This window comes from Nelumbo nucifera, chromosome 6, assembly GCF_055504915.1.
Source record: "Nelumbo nucifera cultivar China Antique chromosome 6, China Antique-T2T, whole genome shotgun sequence".
NCBI lineage: Eukaryota > Viridiplantae > Streptophyta > Magnoliopsida > Proteales > Nelumbonaceae > Nelumbo > Nelumbo nucifera.
In genome coordinates, this window is record NC_142654.1 from 61,875,172 (window position 1) to 61,891,101 (window position 15,930).

General features: G+C 36.6%; 1 protein-coding gene and 1 pseudogene across 2 annotated transcripts; both read left to right on the plus strand.

Moving 5' to 3' along the window:
- The first annotated feature begins 6,386 nt into the window (after positions 1-6,386).
- On the plus strand, positions 6,387-7,778 carry LOC104604386 (pentatricopeptide repeat-containing protein At5g66520 pseudogene; annotated as a pseudogene).
- Positions 7,779-8,480: 702 nt separating this feature from the next.
- On the plus strand, positions 8,481-15,292 carry LOC104604301 (calcium-dependent protein kinase 29-like). Of its 2 annotated transcripts, none has more exons than XM_010268593.3 (8): positions 8,481-9,328; positions 11,679-11,822; positions 12,091-12,243; positions 12,591-12,706; positions 13,323-13,490; positions 13,576-13,703; positions 14,814-14,913; positions 15,003-15,292. In XM_010268593.3, the coding sequence occupies exons 1-8, from the start codon at positions 8,623-8,625 to the stop codon at positions 15,102-15,104; spliced, it is 1,617 nt and encodes a 538-aa protein (XP_010266895.1). In that variant the 5' UTR covers positions 8,481-8,622; the 3' UTR covers positions 15,105-15,292. The 2 variants fall into 2 exon arrangements, with proteins under 2 accessions (XP_010266895.1, XP_010266896.1); XM_010268594.3 differs by having other exon boundaries at positions 11,703-11,822.
- Positions 15,293-15,930: the final 638 nt, after the last annotated feature.

The window sequence follows — 15,930 nt, forward strand, 5'->3', positions numbered from 1 at the left end:
TGGAGAGAAAGTTCTGAAGAGGAAGCCTCCTAAAGCCAAATACTAGCCAACCACTTAAAGCTTTTACCAACAAATGAAGTGAAAAAAAAAATCTTATTAGCTTTTACAGGTACTGAATTTTCTTGGGTTAATTCATCCACCAAAATCTCTTTCTGGTTGAGTTCTTGATTACTTTTTAGGTCCTGATGCAAGCTAGATATGTCTGAACTCTGAATTAATCCTTGTGGACTTAAAGGAAAAAAGCATTCTGATCAAAACAAAATAGCACAGTTTAAACAACCATTAACCATTCTTCAATTTATATAAATTTTGTGTGCTTTTCTTATATATAATAATCGTTAATTAAGTGAATTTATCTTGTGATTCTGATCAAAATTTTTGTAGAGGTTGGACAAGCCTTTCAAGTTTAATTTCTTAATGAGCATTTCTACAATATATTAAACATGTTTTCTTAATGAACATTTTTTTTTTACTTTCAGCCCGTGTGTATTCACGGGCCCCATTCAAAAACAGCTGAATCTGCTGAACAGAACGAGTGACTTCTTATTGCATACTCATTAACTAGTCTATGAGCTCCTTAGTAACGGGATCTTGGGATAATTAGGGGTGTCAATGGACTAGAGTTAAGTTGGAATCAAAATCAATTTGAACGGATTGATGGACCAATAAAATATATTGAATTGAGCCAGTCTAGATTTAATGGTCCAAAGTATTTATTGGGTTGGATTGGACCTGGTTAATCTATAATGGATTTATATTGGATTGGGTCAGATTTAATCAATATCCAGTCCATTGAAATAAGATAAAAGTATGGGTGTCAGTGGACCAGATTTGGGTTGGGGCGTTGGAACCAATTTAAACTAAAACCAATTTGAACAGTTTGTACGGTCCAAACATTGAATTGGACCAGTTCAAAATGGCCCAAAGTATTCATCGGATTGAATTGGACCTGATTCATCTGTAATAGATTCACACTGGACCGGATCATATAGTACCAATATCTGTTCAATTGACAGCCCTACTTGTGATGACCACTGTACCCTCAAATATTTAAGTATATCATCATTAATAAAAAAAAGTATAAGAGTACATGATTATTTTGTTTACTAAAATGACAAATGGAAAAGGCATGGTTTTGACTAATAATTGCACTTTGCACCCATTATACTCAATACAACTGCAAAATGAAACTAGGAAATGCAAAGGGTGCAAGAAGAAGAAGAAGAAGTTTATAATTATAAAATTTGCTTTCTTTATCCATGTTTTGCGCTATTGGCATTAGTATAAATGCATGAGATTGCAAATTCTAGCTTAATTTTGCTTTAAGTTTTACTTAACTTGGTTTGGGATTTTATTTAGGCTTAGTTTGGAAAGAATACAAATACAAATAAAATTGCACAACAAACAAACCAGTACCAAGGACCAAATTGATCCTAGAAAAACTAAGGTCCTATTTGGTTCATGGGAATAGGGGTCTGAAATTAGAATCGAACCGATTCTAACTGTTTGATTGAACGGAACCAGAATTTCATTCTCATTTCTACTGGAATAACATTTTCTCATTTGAAGGAACGGCCATTTCTTACCTCTTCCTTGAAAATGAAATCTCATTTTTGATAATTTCAATTTTCATTCTAATTTCCGTTTAAAATCAGATAACTGCATACTGTTTCGTCATGATCAGGTTCGAGAGAGCATAGAGCCAACCTGTACTCAACCTGATCTAATTTCGACAACTTCCATTAATATTTAAAGCCAATCTTCTTCTAATATTGATAGGGTTTGCACAAGTAACCCATAGAAAATTTAAGTAATTTAATTTATTCAACTTCCCCATTTTACAAAAATCAGGTTAATTAACTTCAAGTTTCAACGCACCATCTTATATTCTTGTTTTTTTCTTAATTTCCATTTCTTTTCTCTTTCTTGTGAGAGCAGAGAGCATGCATGAGTGATGGGGGCGGTGGTGAATTGACCCCAAATTTGTCATAGTCTCATGGAGTAGGTTTATTATATTTTGAGCCTAAATCCTGTCCATCGTTTCAGTTTACCCATTCAGCCACCTAATTCACCACTCGAGACGAGACCTACCTGCTCCAGTAGTAACGACAACGTAACTTAATTTATTATATACCAATACAGGGTGGTTATTTGTTCCTTCAGGAACATTTTGATCATAGATTAATGAAGGTCCTCACTGAATCCACGTCTACAAAATTCCTTATGTCTTGTCCCTTATCTCTTGTGTATCTACTCTGTATCAAGTCTCAGATCTTTGGCACAATAACTAAGGATTCATTTGGTTCACAGAATCACAGTGGGAATCGGAATTGAAATTGAAACCCATCAGAATCAAAATTGCAATCGAAAAAATCTAATATTCCTTCTTCCGATTTAGTTCAGACAGAATTGGAACTATAATTGATCGATTGACTGGAATGAATTTCTCATTCTCAATGGAGAGGGAGGGAATGACCATTTCCTCAGATGGGGAGAATGTAATTCCACCTTGAACGGAAATGGAATTTTGAATCCACTTAATCATATGGTTGGAACTTGAATAGACCATTCCAATTGTGATTTCAGACCCTTATTTTCACAAACCAAATGAACCCTTAAAATTTTGTGATATACGTCAGAAGAAATGACTAGATGAGGTTTATGGCAGATAGATATATACCCCTTTCCTATCTTTGCTTCTAAGTTATATTATTTTATTAGTATATCCCAGAAAATATTTCTTTAATTGTTTTGGTTCTGAATGATTTGCAGGGATATGCATGTTGCATGCCTTCATGGGTAGATTCGTTACATTATTTTACTATGCAATTGCCCCATGATTAATTAATTTCCAGCGACAATAATTTAATTTGTATGAAATTAAAATGGAGTTTAAGGCTTTATACATAGCTCGCCATATAACCATTACTATAATTAATAGAGGCCTGAACTAAAAAAAAATATTTAAAATTAGTGAAATGAAGGCTTTGGTGGTGAGTATCATCAAGTGATGACTGATGGCTATTATAAGTAAAAAATTATCAAGATCATCATCACTTAAACAAAATCTTGATCTGGTTAAGAGCATCATATATATTCGAATCATAGACTCCGAGTAAGAATTTGAATTTAATTAATACATTTATTCATGGTTTTTGAACCACGGTTGGACCGTTTGACCTAGGAACCGTCCAGACAACCGGTTCTGTTTTACCCCAAATTCGGTCTCTAGCCAAAAATCGTTGAATTAGTTAACAATCCATTGACTCGGGCAATCGAACAACCATTGACCTGTCGATCCATTCAACAGCTTTTTGCCGTTTTTATTTTTAATTTTTTTGTCAGAATAAATTGTCCATTTGAACCAGACAATCAAACCGTCAACCCAAAAACCGGTGGCTATAATGGTTTCGTTTCCAGGTCATTTTTTAAAACCATACATTTATCTAACCTACAAATAAAGGAAAACATCGGGCTGACAGGAATGGGAATGCTGGTTTGAGTTTGAAAATGGCCAAACATTGACTAATGAAAAAACAAACTACTAAACTACCAAAATATGTATATATGTATATATGCAATCATGTGAAAATCTCTTTTTCTATTAGACTTTGTTTTATTTTAACATAAAATTAATGATAATTTTCGTCATTCTTTTTGTTTGATGACAATCTATAGCGGGTATCTGAATATTTGAGATTATTAGTTATATTGATTTTCCAGATTGAAACAAGAGATTGCTAACAAAGGCATTGTCTAATATTGGTTCCTATTTAGGTACTCCTTTTCTTTCTCAGTAGTTAAACTGTCTCCTTCCATCCCATTATTTACAATTATACAATATCTTACTTAGAAACCATGCATATTTTGTCTTGAATTAAAATATTAAAACCCCATCTCTTGTCTCTCTTTCTATTATTTTTTCTTATTCCTTTAAATTGACATGTTTTTCATAATTTCATTGCTTGAAAGACTTAAGGGGTGTTTGACATACAACATGGTTGGTTTTCTGTTTTCAAAAACAAAATAAACCATGTTGCCAAACACCCCCTTAAATAAGCATTTTCTAATTTCTTTGTTGTGTCCTGTTATCAACTTTTCTCATGTGTCTGTATGTCCCTATTTGTTTGCAATGCAAACCCAAACCAGATAGAAACTTTGCACTTGGTTCAGTTTTTGCATCCGTTTGTTGTAAGTATAATTTGCATTCTTATCTGATGAAAAACTTTTTACTTGCCTCATTTGCATTGGTAGAGAAAATTTTGCATCTTAAATGCTGATGCAAAATTTGCATCGATCACTTTCTTCTTGCTACAATTCTCTCTCATATAAAGTGGAGAGCACATCATCTAGCTTTCTTCCTCACTCTCAAACAAATAGCCCTCCTACAACCTTCATTCTTTGGCATATAAGGTGGTGACTCCATGCATTTACGTTTAATAGCTTATTTGCACTGTAACCAAACAAATAGCTTATTTGCACTCCATGCAGTTACGTTTTAATAAAAACCAAGTTTGCACTGTAACCAAATTGAGCCTGGAGGATTTTTATACTTGAATTTTGTATGATGTTTCAACTCTTAAGGCCCCGTTCTTTTGCAGGTAAATATGTATGAGAAAGTTGGTAAATGGGTAATTTTTTCCCATTGACTAACTTTCCTATATTCTTTTTGCATTAAGTAATGAGTCCACAGTAAAATTACCTTTACTTTCCTAGGTAAAAGTTACCTATTTCCCAAGTGAATAAGTAACTTTCCGAGCTAGGAGAAATTTTTACAAACATGATGGGACCATTTTACCCATTTTAATAGTTACTTTTTGTGGGTAGAAATATCATTTTATTATTTACTTGAGAATCTTAAAAATCAAAAAAACATGGATTAGTGAAGTTACCCAAATAAGCTGCATTGTTACAAAAGAACAAGGCATAATTATAATTATATTATAGGGAAAAAAAATAGAACTTATTGGCTCCAAATTCTCTAAGATTACAAGGAATTCATGCGACTACTTCCTTTGTTTAGGATTCCCTGTACCACCATTCAGTTTGTTCCAATAAGTTCCGTTGTGCCTGGCTCTGTATCTATAAAACCAGTGAAACAGAATCACGATCTTACACTTCTTATCAAGGCCAAACAATTTTCCTACTTTTATGGGTAGGGGTGCAAATTGGGCGGATTCGGGTTGGGATTTTGTTAAATTTTAAATGGGCCCAGCCCAAAAGTCCAGACCCATTGCAGTGTAAATACTTCAAATCAGGTACCAAACTTGCACCCCTACCTCTACCGATGGGTCTGGATTGTTCAAGGCCAAACTGCAAACCAACCTGATTAGAAGTTCGGATTTGGAATCAAATTTGCATTCCCTATAGCAAAAACATATGTAAGAAGTGCACTTTGCACTACAAAGTACAGAAAATGGAAATTCAACCTACAAGCCCACCTAAACTTTCCATTATACTCATAAAAAACAACCCCAAGGGTTTACCATATTCTAGTGCTAAATAGAAGTGATCATTCTTAGTCTAGCCTGCAAATTTTCAGGTTTGCACTACAAGGTACAAAAAATAGAAACTCAACCTACCAGGCACCAGCCCACCTAAACTTTCCATTATGCCCACGAAAACAACCCAATTAGGGTTTACCAAATTCTAGTGCTAAATAGATGTGACCATTCCTCTAGCCTGGCCTGAAAATTTTCAGGTTTGGACTTAGGTTTTATGTCCAAGTCCATTCTGGGCTGGGCCCACAGCAGGCCTGAAAATTTTTGAGTTGGACCTAGGTCCAGTACTCTTAAGCCTAGCCCTAGGGGTGTCAATTGGACAGGATTTGGTCTAATCCATCCGGTCCAATATGAGTCTATTACAAATGAATCAGGTCCAATCCAATTCGATGAATACTTTGTATTGATCCAATTCAATGTCTGGACCATCCGATCTGTTCAATTAGTTTTAATTTAGATTTGTTTCAATCCAAACATGATCCATTAACACCTATATTCTTATCTTCTATCCAATGGATGGAATATTGGATTCAATCTGACCCAATCCATTATGGATGAACCAGATCCAGTCCAATCCAATAAATACTTTGGACCATTATGTCTTATTGGTCCGTCCAATTCATCCAAATTGATTTTGATTTTGGATGAGATCCAATCCAAACCGGTCTATTGACACCCCTACCTGACCCTGCCCAAAATTATACGCCTAGAAGGGTTGGGCCCATGTAAGGTTTAGGGCGATGGTTGTCCTAAGTTAAGCCCCTTATCTTAAGCCCAGCCTGGGCCCAGTCCATGATTACAGGCAAATCCTTCCTACTTCCTGGAGTGGATATACAGCGGCTAGAATTCTAACTCCAAAGTTGGTTGGTTTCCGGCAAAAACCAAATGACAGTTAGCCTCCGTGTCACATCGATTCTAAGCACAAAACCACCTCAACGCGTCCCTACTGACTCACCCTCCAAGGCTCCTCCGAGTTCAATCGATGCTCTTATTCTCTATCATCAAACCTTAACTCTAGGACGTTCCCCCAATAAAACCATCCTCATTTCCGCCATTAAAGCATGCACTCTTCTCCCAGCCTTCCAACAAGGCATAGCCATCCATGCCCAGATCATAAAAACTGGTTTCCATGCCGATCGTTTCCTCGCCAGTACTCTCGTTTGCTTCTATTCTGCCTTTGGTCATGTAACCTCTGCAGAACATGTGTTCGATAAGGTCAATGACAAAGACACAGCGCTGTGGACCACCATGTTGGTGGGTTATGTCCAGAATGGTGATATCGACGCAGCCCGCCGTTTGTTCGGTGAAATGCCTAACAGAGACGTTGTTGCTTGGAATGCTATGTTAAGCGGTTATTCTCAAAGTGGAATGCCCAAGGATGCCATCCAACTATTCCGAGAAATGCAAATTGCAAAGCTTAGACCTACTGACGTTACACTAGTAAGTGCCCTCTCAGCATGTTCTCAGTTGGGTTGTCTGTCTCTTGGAGAATGGATTCATGCTTACATCGAAAGGTACCATGATATTAGGTTCACTTCAACATTAGTTAACTCCCTTGTGCATATGTATGGAAAATGTGGTAGATTGGATATTGCTTATGAAGTTTTTCTTGAGAAAGGCTCCGGGAACCTGGAATCGTGGAATGCCATGTTGACTAGTTTTGCCATCCATGGATGTGGAATGAGTGCTCTGTCGCTCTTCTGCCAGATGATGAAGATGGGTTTGATGCCTGACAGGATTACTTTTATGGCCGTGTTAATGGCATGCAGTCATGGTGGTTTGGTCGATCATGCTTATACATGTTTTGCTTGCATGAGTCGAGTGTATGGTCTTCAACCCAGGACCGAGCACTATGGCTGTCTGGTGGATGTTCTCTCCAGGAAAGGGCTTCTAAAAGAAGCAAACATGATCATAGAGAAGATGCCTGTTGAACCTGATAGCAATGTATGGGGGGCTCTACTGGGTGGTTGCCTGACTCATCAGAATTATGAACTAGGTTTAATTGCGGCCGCCCGCCTTCTGGAGCAAGAATCCTATGAAGAGAGTCGCCTCATAGCACTGTCCAATCTTTATGTCATGGCTGGAAAACATGAAGAAGCAGTCAATGTGAGGAAGATGATGTTGGAGATGGGGATCAAGAAGTCCTCAGGGAGTAGCTTAATTGAGGTTGATGGTATTGTTCATGAGTTTTTAGCTGGGGACAGATCACATCGCCAATCAGTGGAGATTTACTCCATGGTTGAGACAATTGATAAATTAATGTGTCTAAAAGCTTGAATTGTATTCACTAAGCGAGAGTTATACAAAATCAAATACTCCAAGGTTTTGCTACTTAAATATAAAAGCAGAGAAACTTTACAATCTATCAGATAAAGTTTGGTCCATATATCTGTCTGGTGAATTCATTGCTGATGAAAGAAAGCAAGATACTGAGGAGATGTGTTTGCCAATCTGCTTGCAGTTAAATCAACCAATATGATAATTGTAGCAATTTCAATTAGTCTGTGTTTTGGTATTCTCCTGGTGGTTCAGATTTCAGAACCCAGAAGTATGGGCTAGTTGGTAGCCAGCATCTCAAAAGATGCTATTCCTGGCTGCTAATAAAACAGTGAAATGAGATTATTTCAGAACTTTTAAGAAAGGAATATGCATTTGCCCTTTTTATTCTATATCTATAATTGGAAAATGCATCCATTTCAAATTAGGATAGGTTGTGGATTCAAATGCTATACAAATGAAATTATTCCATTTCTCGTGGCATCCAAACTGCCTATTGAAATACAAAAATAAAAACATTAAAAAATTGAGCTTTTATTGTAGAGATAAACAAAATGGTATTCTACTTTACACGCTTCGAATCGCGAAATAGAAATGGACACGGCGACATTTCTCCCTTCTTCCGTCTATCCATCTCCATTTTCGAAGCAAAGAACTTTGTTGGAGCAAAGAAAAGGTGATTGAACCATAACCAGAATAATCCAACCAAGAAAGCAAAGCACAAAGAAAATTAGAAAAGCATGACTGCAACTCCAAAACCTTTAATGGTACTCTGGGAACAAATCCAACACCAATCGACCGAGAATTCACAGAAGGACAGACAAGCCACAACTTATCTCCCGAAATGGGTCACTGTTTCTCCAAAATGCATGAAATTCCAATATCTTCATCTCCAGAGGGGTCTCCTTCTCGACATTACCAACAGCAACCCAAGAAGCCTCAAGAACAACAGAACAATAAACACCAAGAACAGGGGAACCCAAAAACGTCAAAACCAGATTCTTTTTCAACTTCACTATCCAAAGCCCCTTCTTCCCAGATTGGAACAGTTCTAGGAAAACTTACTTGTGATTTAAGCTCGACTTATGATCTCGATAATGAACTGGGCAGGGGCCAGTTTGGGATTACCTACCTTTGCACTGAGAAAGCGACGAGAAGGAAGTATGCTTGCAAGTCGATATCGAAGCGGAAGCTTGTGAGCAAGAAAGATATTGAGGATGTTCAGAGAGAGGTAGCTGTTCTTCAGCACCTTACGGGGCAGCCCAATATTGTGGAGTTCAAGGGGGCTTATGAGGACAAGCAGAATGTGCATTTGGTAATGGAGCTGTGCTCGGGTGGAGAGCTGTTTGATCGAATTGTCGCGAAGGGAAGTTATTCAGAGAGCGAAGCGGCCGCGATAGGCCGGCAAATTGTTAATGTGGTTCATGTCTGTCACTTCATGGGGGTGATACATAGGGATTTGAAGCCGGAAAATTTCTTGCTGGTTAGCCGGGATGAGAATTCTCCGATCAAAGCCACTGATTTTGGGCTTGCTGTCTTCATAGAGGAAGGTTAGTTGCAATTTCTTTGTTTTCTCTTTCCGAATTTGATTTTCTAAATTATGCATTCGATGGACGTGCTACTATATATTGATCGTTTGTTCTTTGATTGAATTTAGCACTTTTACTATGAATTAATGAGAAGAAAATTATTACCCAGTTAGACTGGGTTTTCTTTTATTCCTTTAAATGATTTTTCAAGGTCGGGTCTTCTTTTCTTTTTCATTAAAGCAACAATGGAATCAAAGAGAGAGTTGTCTCAACAGAATAACCCCGTTGTGAGTCCAAACGACATAGAAACTCGCTGTCAAATAAGATTGCTGGTATTTTCTTACTGTGAGTTTCCTGGGTGGGTCAAGTTGGTATAGATAAATGACATGGCAAACTGGGGAAAAAAAAGAACAGTCAATATCCTAGAAGAATGCAGCACAAAACTGAAGAAAATCAACATTTACTATCCTAGTGCTTGGATTCTCGAGAACTAGAATTCTTGAACTGTTCTCTCCCGGTGCTCATGCTTACCTCTTTGGCTTAGCAAGTTTATTCTGTTTTCTATAGTTGTTTTGTTTTTTATTTTACTCTTGCTGATTGTATTGCCTGCCATTGTAATCTGAACATTGATGAATGAAATTTACCTAATTAGCTTCAAACAAAAATCCTAGTGCTTGGGTAGATCAACACAGAATCTAGTTATTGGAGTCTGATCAGATCATCATTCTTCAGATCATAGCAGTGAGTTGCTGAACATGGATATGACGAGTGCAAAGTACAAATATAGGATTTGTAGACAACTTCAGGAGAAAACTATATAGTAGGGAAAATTGTATATTAGTACCCTGTTCTTTGGGTCTAGTCTCACTTTGGTCCCCGAACTTCAAAACATACCAATCCAGTACCTAACTTCCAAAACGTGCCAACTTAGTACCTACCATTAACCATCCGTCAGTTATGTGTATCATGTGACATTGTGTGCGGCTTAAATATTTTTAAAATGGCAAAGCTACCCTTTGTAATATTTTTTAGACCATTTTACTATTTTCTTTTAAATGTTAAAAGTTAGGGTTCTTTTCTCTTCAACAAACAGATTGGATTAAACCCAAAGCTTTTGCTCATTAACTGTTTAGATAAAGAAAATTAGATAACACCCGAAGGACATTTGCATCCTTTCACATGCCACTTAACAGCTGGTTAACAGTAGGTACTAAATTGGCACGTTTTGGAAGTTTAGGTACTGGATTGGTACGTTTTGAAGTTTGGGGACCAAAGTGAGACTAGGCCCAAAGTACAGGGTACTAATTTGCAATTTTCCCTATATAATATACATATATGCATGCGAGCAAGCAAAAGTAAATAGATACATGAGCATATATATGATACAGAAAGCATGTCTGTGTATCAGTACCATGAAAGATGTTTCAGTGTAGAGAATTTGCCTGTATATGTGTATGCACATGAAGCATACACATATTTCACTAAGGAAGGCCATTGATATCATGTTTCTGAGAAGTATTCATGCTTGAGATAGGTAGGAAGACAGTAATAATCCATTCTTGGAGTCCTATGGTGGCATCAATGGTTCTATTCCTGTGTATGGAATTAAATTATTTCATGTTCAACCATTGGGGGAGGGAGGGAGCACAGATTTTAACTAGTTCTGAGGTGCTAATGACCCTTACATAGTTCTCGACTTCTTGTGAAAATCATCATTGAACAATGGTTTAACAACACCCCTCATTTGACCATTTTCATTGGTAAGGTCCTAAGCTTTTTCTTTAAGGGAGAAATAAAGTGCTGATATCTGTTAAAGAAAATACTAAAATAGTTAAACAAACTGAGAAATTAACAACAAGTGCATTGAGTATTCAGCTATCTTGTGGAAAAACTTTGGAACTCAATAGTATTCAAAGGAAACAATAGCTTGATCGCAATCACTCCAAAAACAGGTTCTGCAAGTAAAAATCAACAGGCAATGGAAGGATAAAGAGTGACTTGAAATGATCATATATTTGTTGGAACCCAGATTGGAGCTTGCTATTGACGGAACTGTAATCCATCCCCTTTTCTTTTTTGTAGTAGTAGTAGTAGTTTTGCTAAGTCTTCTCTTGGAAGACTCAAAATGACCTTTTGCACTATATATGGAAACCCAAATCCATAATAGGTAAGGCTGCAAAGTATAGTGTGTCTCTCAAGCACCACTGGTGTAAGCATATGATGGTTAGCAAGACTTGAATCCTTGACCTCTGCCAATACTTGAAATTTGCACCATAAATCCATGATTATACTATTTTGTTCTGTTTGTTATGTATATATGGTAATCATTGGATTCTCCTACTGAATTCATGCATTGACAATGATTCTCCAGGAAAATTTTACCACAATTTTGTAGGAAGTCCTTACTATGTGGCTCCAGAGGTTTTGCACCGAAATTATGGGAAGGAAATAGATGTCTGGAGTGCAGGGGTCATATTATACATTCTTCTAAGTGGTTCTCTCCCATTTTGGGCTGGTAAGAATGTTTTGTTTCAATTACTTTTATTTTCTGAGAAATATATAACTTTTGAAGTTACCAAATTCAAGAAATCCATCAATAGACCGTGATAACAGTCAATGAGGTATATGTGACAATGCACATGCAGGCATTCAATATGCCATCCTACATAGTATGAGCCATGTATTCACTTTTGTATTTCTTATTTCTGAAATTAATAGTTGTACTAAGCTTAAACAGACCATCCTTCTAAGGTTTGACGCCAGTAGGATTCAATTTGTTTCAGAGACTAATAAAGGCATATTTGACGCCATCTTAGAAGGTTACATTGACTTCAAACGTGCACCATGGCCTTCTATATCAGATGCTGCAAGGGATCTTATTAAGAAGATGTTAACACAAGATCCCAAAAAACGGATTACCGCTGCCCAGGCTCTTGGTGAGTAAAGAATTTCATGTTAATTTCTGATATAAAGGGGACAATAGTAGTTCTCCGTCTCCCTTCAATGGTTGGGTTATTTTCTGGATAGGTCAGAGCCCAAAAACCATAGCAATAGGATGATCCATTCATATATGATTATCACTACAGAAAAATGTGTTTGCATTTATTAAACAATCATTTTTATCCAAATAGTATTATTTCTGAATTTTGGGCCATTGGCTCATTCAAGCAGATGAGAGCATGACTGGTCAAAACTAGTCTAATAGAATACATGGTACACTTACTACTAACAGATAGAAGTTATGGATTCATTAATGTAATTGGTATGATGGTCTACAACACAGAACATCCGTGGCTGAAAGAATATGGTGAAGCATCTCATAAACCTCTTGATAGTGCTGTCCTAACCAGGATGAAGCAATTCAGAGCAATGAACAAACTAAAGAAGCTGGCTCTAAAGGTTAGTGACTAGTTGCAGGTTATATGCATACTCTAAAGGTTAGCCAGTTATTGCAGGTTATTTGCATCTATTTTTCTAAAGCCATATTCAGATATACAGGAACCAGCATTCAGTTGTACCCATTTCTTGTTTTCCAAAATTTGCAATTTGCAATTTTCCAAAATTTCCAAAATTTCCCACTTTCCAGTTCCAGTAAAATGTTTTGGGAAAAGATATTATGTTCCTTTTCTTCAGCCTTCAAAGTCCACACGGCAGAGGCTTTATAACATGACAAGACAGATTTAAACTGTCCATCTGATAAGGGACCCTATCACCCTATGGACCAGCCATGCGAGTCCCATCCACAGAAGCTCCATGGCCAAACCTGCATATAACTTCATCTTGCAGTCTATAATCTGTAGTTTTGTTGATAATTCTAGCATAAGAAAGCACAATAAGGATGAATTTCCCCCTTATGGAAAAGGAATATTGGCTGAATGGGTTCTGCCTTTTTCTAGGGTGACCTGGTGGGCAACTAGTCAGTTGATAGCCCATGTTGGTTTCTGGTAATCATAACTATATAATAACATTCTAAATGTTTAAAAAAAATTAAATGTGTCTTTTGGGATTATCTAAGGTAATAGCAGAAAATCTTTCGGAAGAAGAAATGAAGGGGTTGCAACAAATGTTCTACAACTTGGACACTGATCACAGTGGTGCAATTACTTTTGAAGAATTGAAGACCGGCTTGCATAATCTGGGATCCAAGATTAGTGAATCTGAAATCAAGCAGTTGATGGAAGCTGTAAGATACTTTATGACTATGTTGTTGGCATCTTTTTAGTATTGTGATGTGATATGTTTAACATTCAAGCCTTTTTTTCTCTCAGGCTGATGTTGATGGGAATGGGACCATTGATTACATTGAATTCATTGCTGCTACAATGCATCGGCATAGGCTAGAGAAAGAAGAACATTTATACAAGGCTTTTGAGCATTTTGACAAGGATGGGAGTGGGTTAGTATTTACTTTCTTGTGCAGACCCGAGATTCTTTATGCAACATAAATGAAAGTAATTGCTGGTTAGCTACAATGCTATTGAGTTGGAATCCTAGATAAGTCACATGTGGAAAAAAAAGGAGATGCCTAAATTTGGAAGCATTTCTATTTGACACAGAAATTATATAAACAGTATATGTATACATACATATATATGTATTATATGATCATATTGCCTGGCTATTGGACTTTCCTGTTGGACCTTTCCCTTGTGAAAAGTAGCTTATTGACTGGATGCTTATAGGATATGATAATATAATTGGTGGAGTTGTGGATGTATGGCCCTTACTTTGACAGAATGTTAAGTGTGATACCAATCCTGGGTTGAAGTTATTCAAGCCATAAGACTCACACCTGATTCAGAAGGTCATCCGTTTGACTCAGATGACCCAGTAAAATACTTGATAATTTTTCAAACATCAGTTGAAAGGTGAGAAAAATGTCAACCGATTTGGCTGGGAAAACCAGAATTTGAACTAGAAACTGAGAACCCCTAATAAGATCATTACTCAATGCCTGGTTGCAGCAATGCAGCAATGCAGCTATCCAGGATCTTGGAAGGAGTGGACTGTATATTGGACCTAACTCTGGAATTTTTATCACAAAGTGGCTGCTCTCAAACTTGAAGCTATATTCTAATACTTTTTACTCCGAGATTTTACCATTTCACCAAGTAATGGTACCTAATTCAGAATCCAAATGATTGAGTCAATTATTTTTATGGGCATCTACTGAAAGATGGTTAGGTATTCTAGCTACGGGTAGATTTCTCAAGATGACTGTTAAACAATTTTTTTTGACAAGCTTCTTTTGTGTCCTAGTCATCTCTAGATTGATCAAAGCAGTCCAGTGTCTGCATTCATTTTGCTCTGTTTAAACTATAATTTTTATTTCGTACACCTACCAGCTTAAATGGGCTCTATCCAAGTTTATCTGATTTTTATGAAACATTGATTTCTTGATCAATATTGTTGCCAAAAGTTTTGAGTCAGTACTCAGTATGTTAACATCTAAGAACGATATATCAAGAAGTATTTATTTAACCTGTTTTAATTTTGTTCTTACCAGGTTTATCACAAAAGATGAATTGAAACAAGCACTGACTGAATATGGAATGGGAGATGAATCTACTATAGATGAAATAATTAATGATGTGGACACAGATAAAGTGAGTGCCATTTCTTTAATTCAAAATTTTTTCTGTCTAATATGTTTAAGCAATATTTAAACTTCATGAACATGAATTAAACCATGCAGGATGGGAAAATCAATTACGATGAGTTTGCAGCCATGATGAGGAAGGGATCTATGAATCCAATGGAAGATAGACAAATTACTTTATCAATTAAATGTGAATAAAAAAACTAAAGCTTTGTTTTTCAACAGGTCCATTAGATTTTATTCGAGTTACATTTTCTTTTCCATTGTATCAATATTCATTCCATTTGTGGAATGCTCTAGGGCTCTCCAATGTTTGTATAGGACTATAGGAAGGATGATCATTGATGGCCAAATGAAATAAAGATTAAATTTGATACTTCAACAAAGGAGGATGGAAGATGTGCCTATGGTTGTATCATGAGAAATTTCAAGGGAGAAATTATCAAAGCCAAAATGGGACTGGATCTAGTAGGAATAATATAGTAAGCACGTTCAATGAGCACTTGATAAATATTCTAACAACTATCAAAAGTGGTTTTTAATCTTTTTCAATGGTAGGCTAGGGATATTTTCAGGGACAGGCGTCAAAAAAATTTCTAAATGCTCATTGAACATGCTTACAATGTTGTGTCTACCTAATCCTGTCTGAGCTGAAATGGGCCAAATAGGCCAAATGTGGGAAACCCTTTGAACTCGATGCCAATAAACTAGTCATGATGATCCAATAACAATCGAAGATGACTCTTTAGTTACTATCAATGTGCTAAGAGATGAGATTCCACCACCTTGAAGTGTCTGTCGTTGATTGAAGATTGCAAGGAAATTGCTTAAAGACTTGCACATGAGCTTAATTATGCTCACATTTGATTTCCCACTGATCTCAAATTTTTTAGTTTTTCTTGATTTGACTGAGAGGGCCTCAATGCACGGCTCAAGTATCGTGAGGATAGTGTTGACCAATTTTGTGAGGACAAAATTAGGGCAATCAATGGGTCGGGTCTAGGTAGAATCATTCCAGAACTGA

What these genes read in the sequence shown, in the direction of transcription:
- LOC104604301 (XM_010268593.3), top strand. Translation starts at nt 8,623, where the DNA reads ATGGGTCACTGTTTCTCCAAAATGCATGAAATTCCAATATCTTCATCT. An exon ending in TGCTGTCTTCATAGAGGAAG is followed by an intron (nt 9,329 to 11,678) that starts GTTAGTTGCAAT and finishes ATGATTCTCCAG; the next exon opens with GAAAATTTTACCACAATTTT. An exon ending in TTTGACAAGGATGGGAGTGG is followed by an intron (nt 13,704 to 14,813) that starts GTTAGTATTTAC and finishes TGTTCTTACCAG; the next exon opens with GTTTATCACAAAAGATGAAT.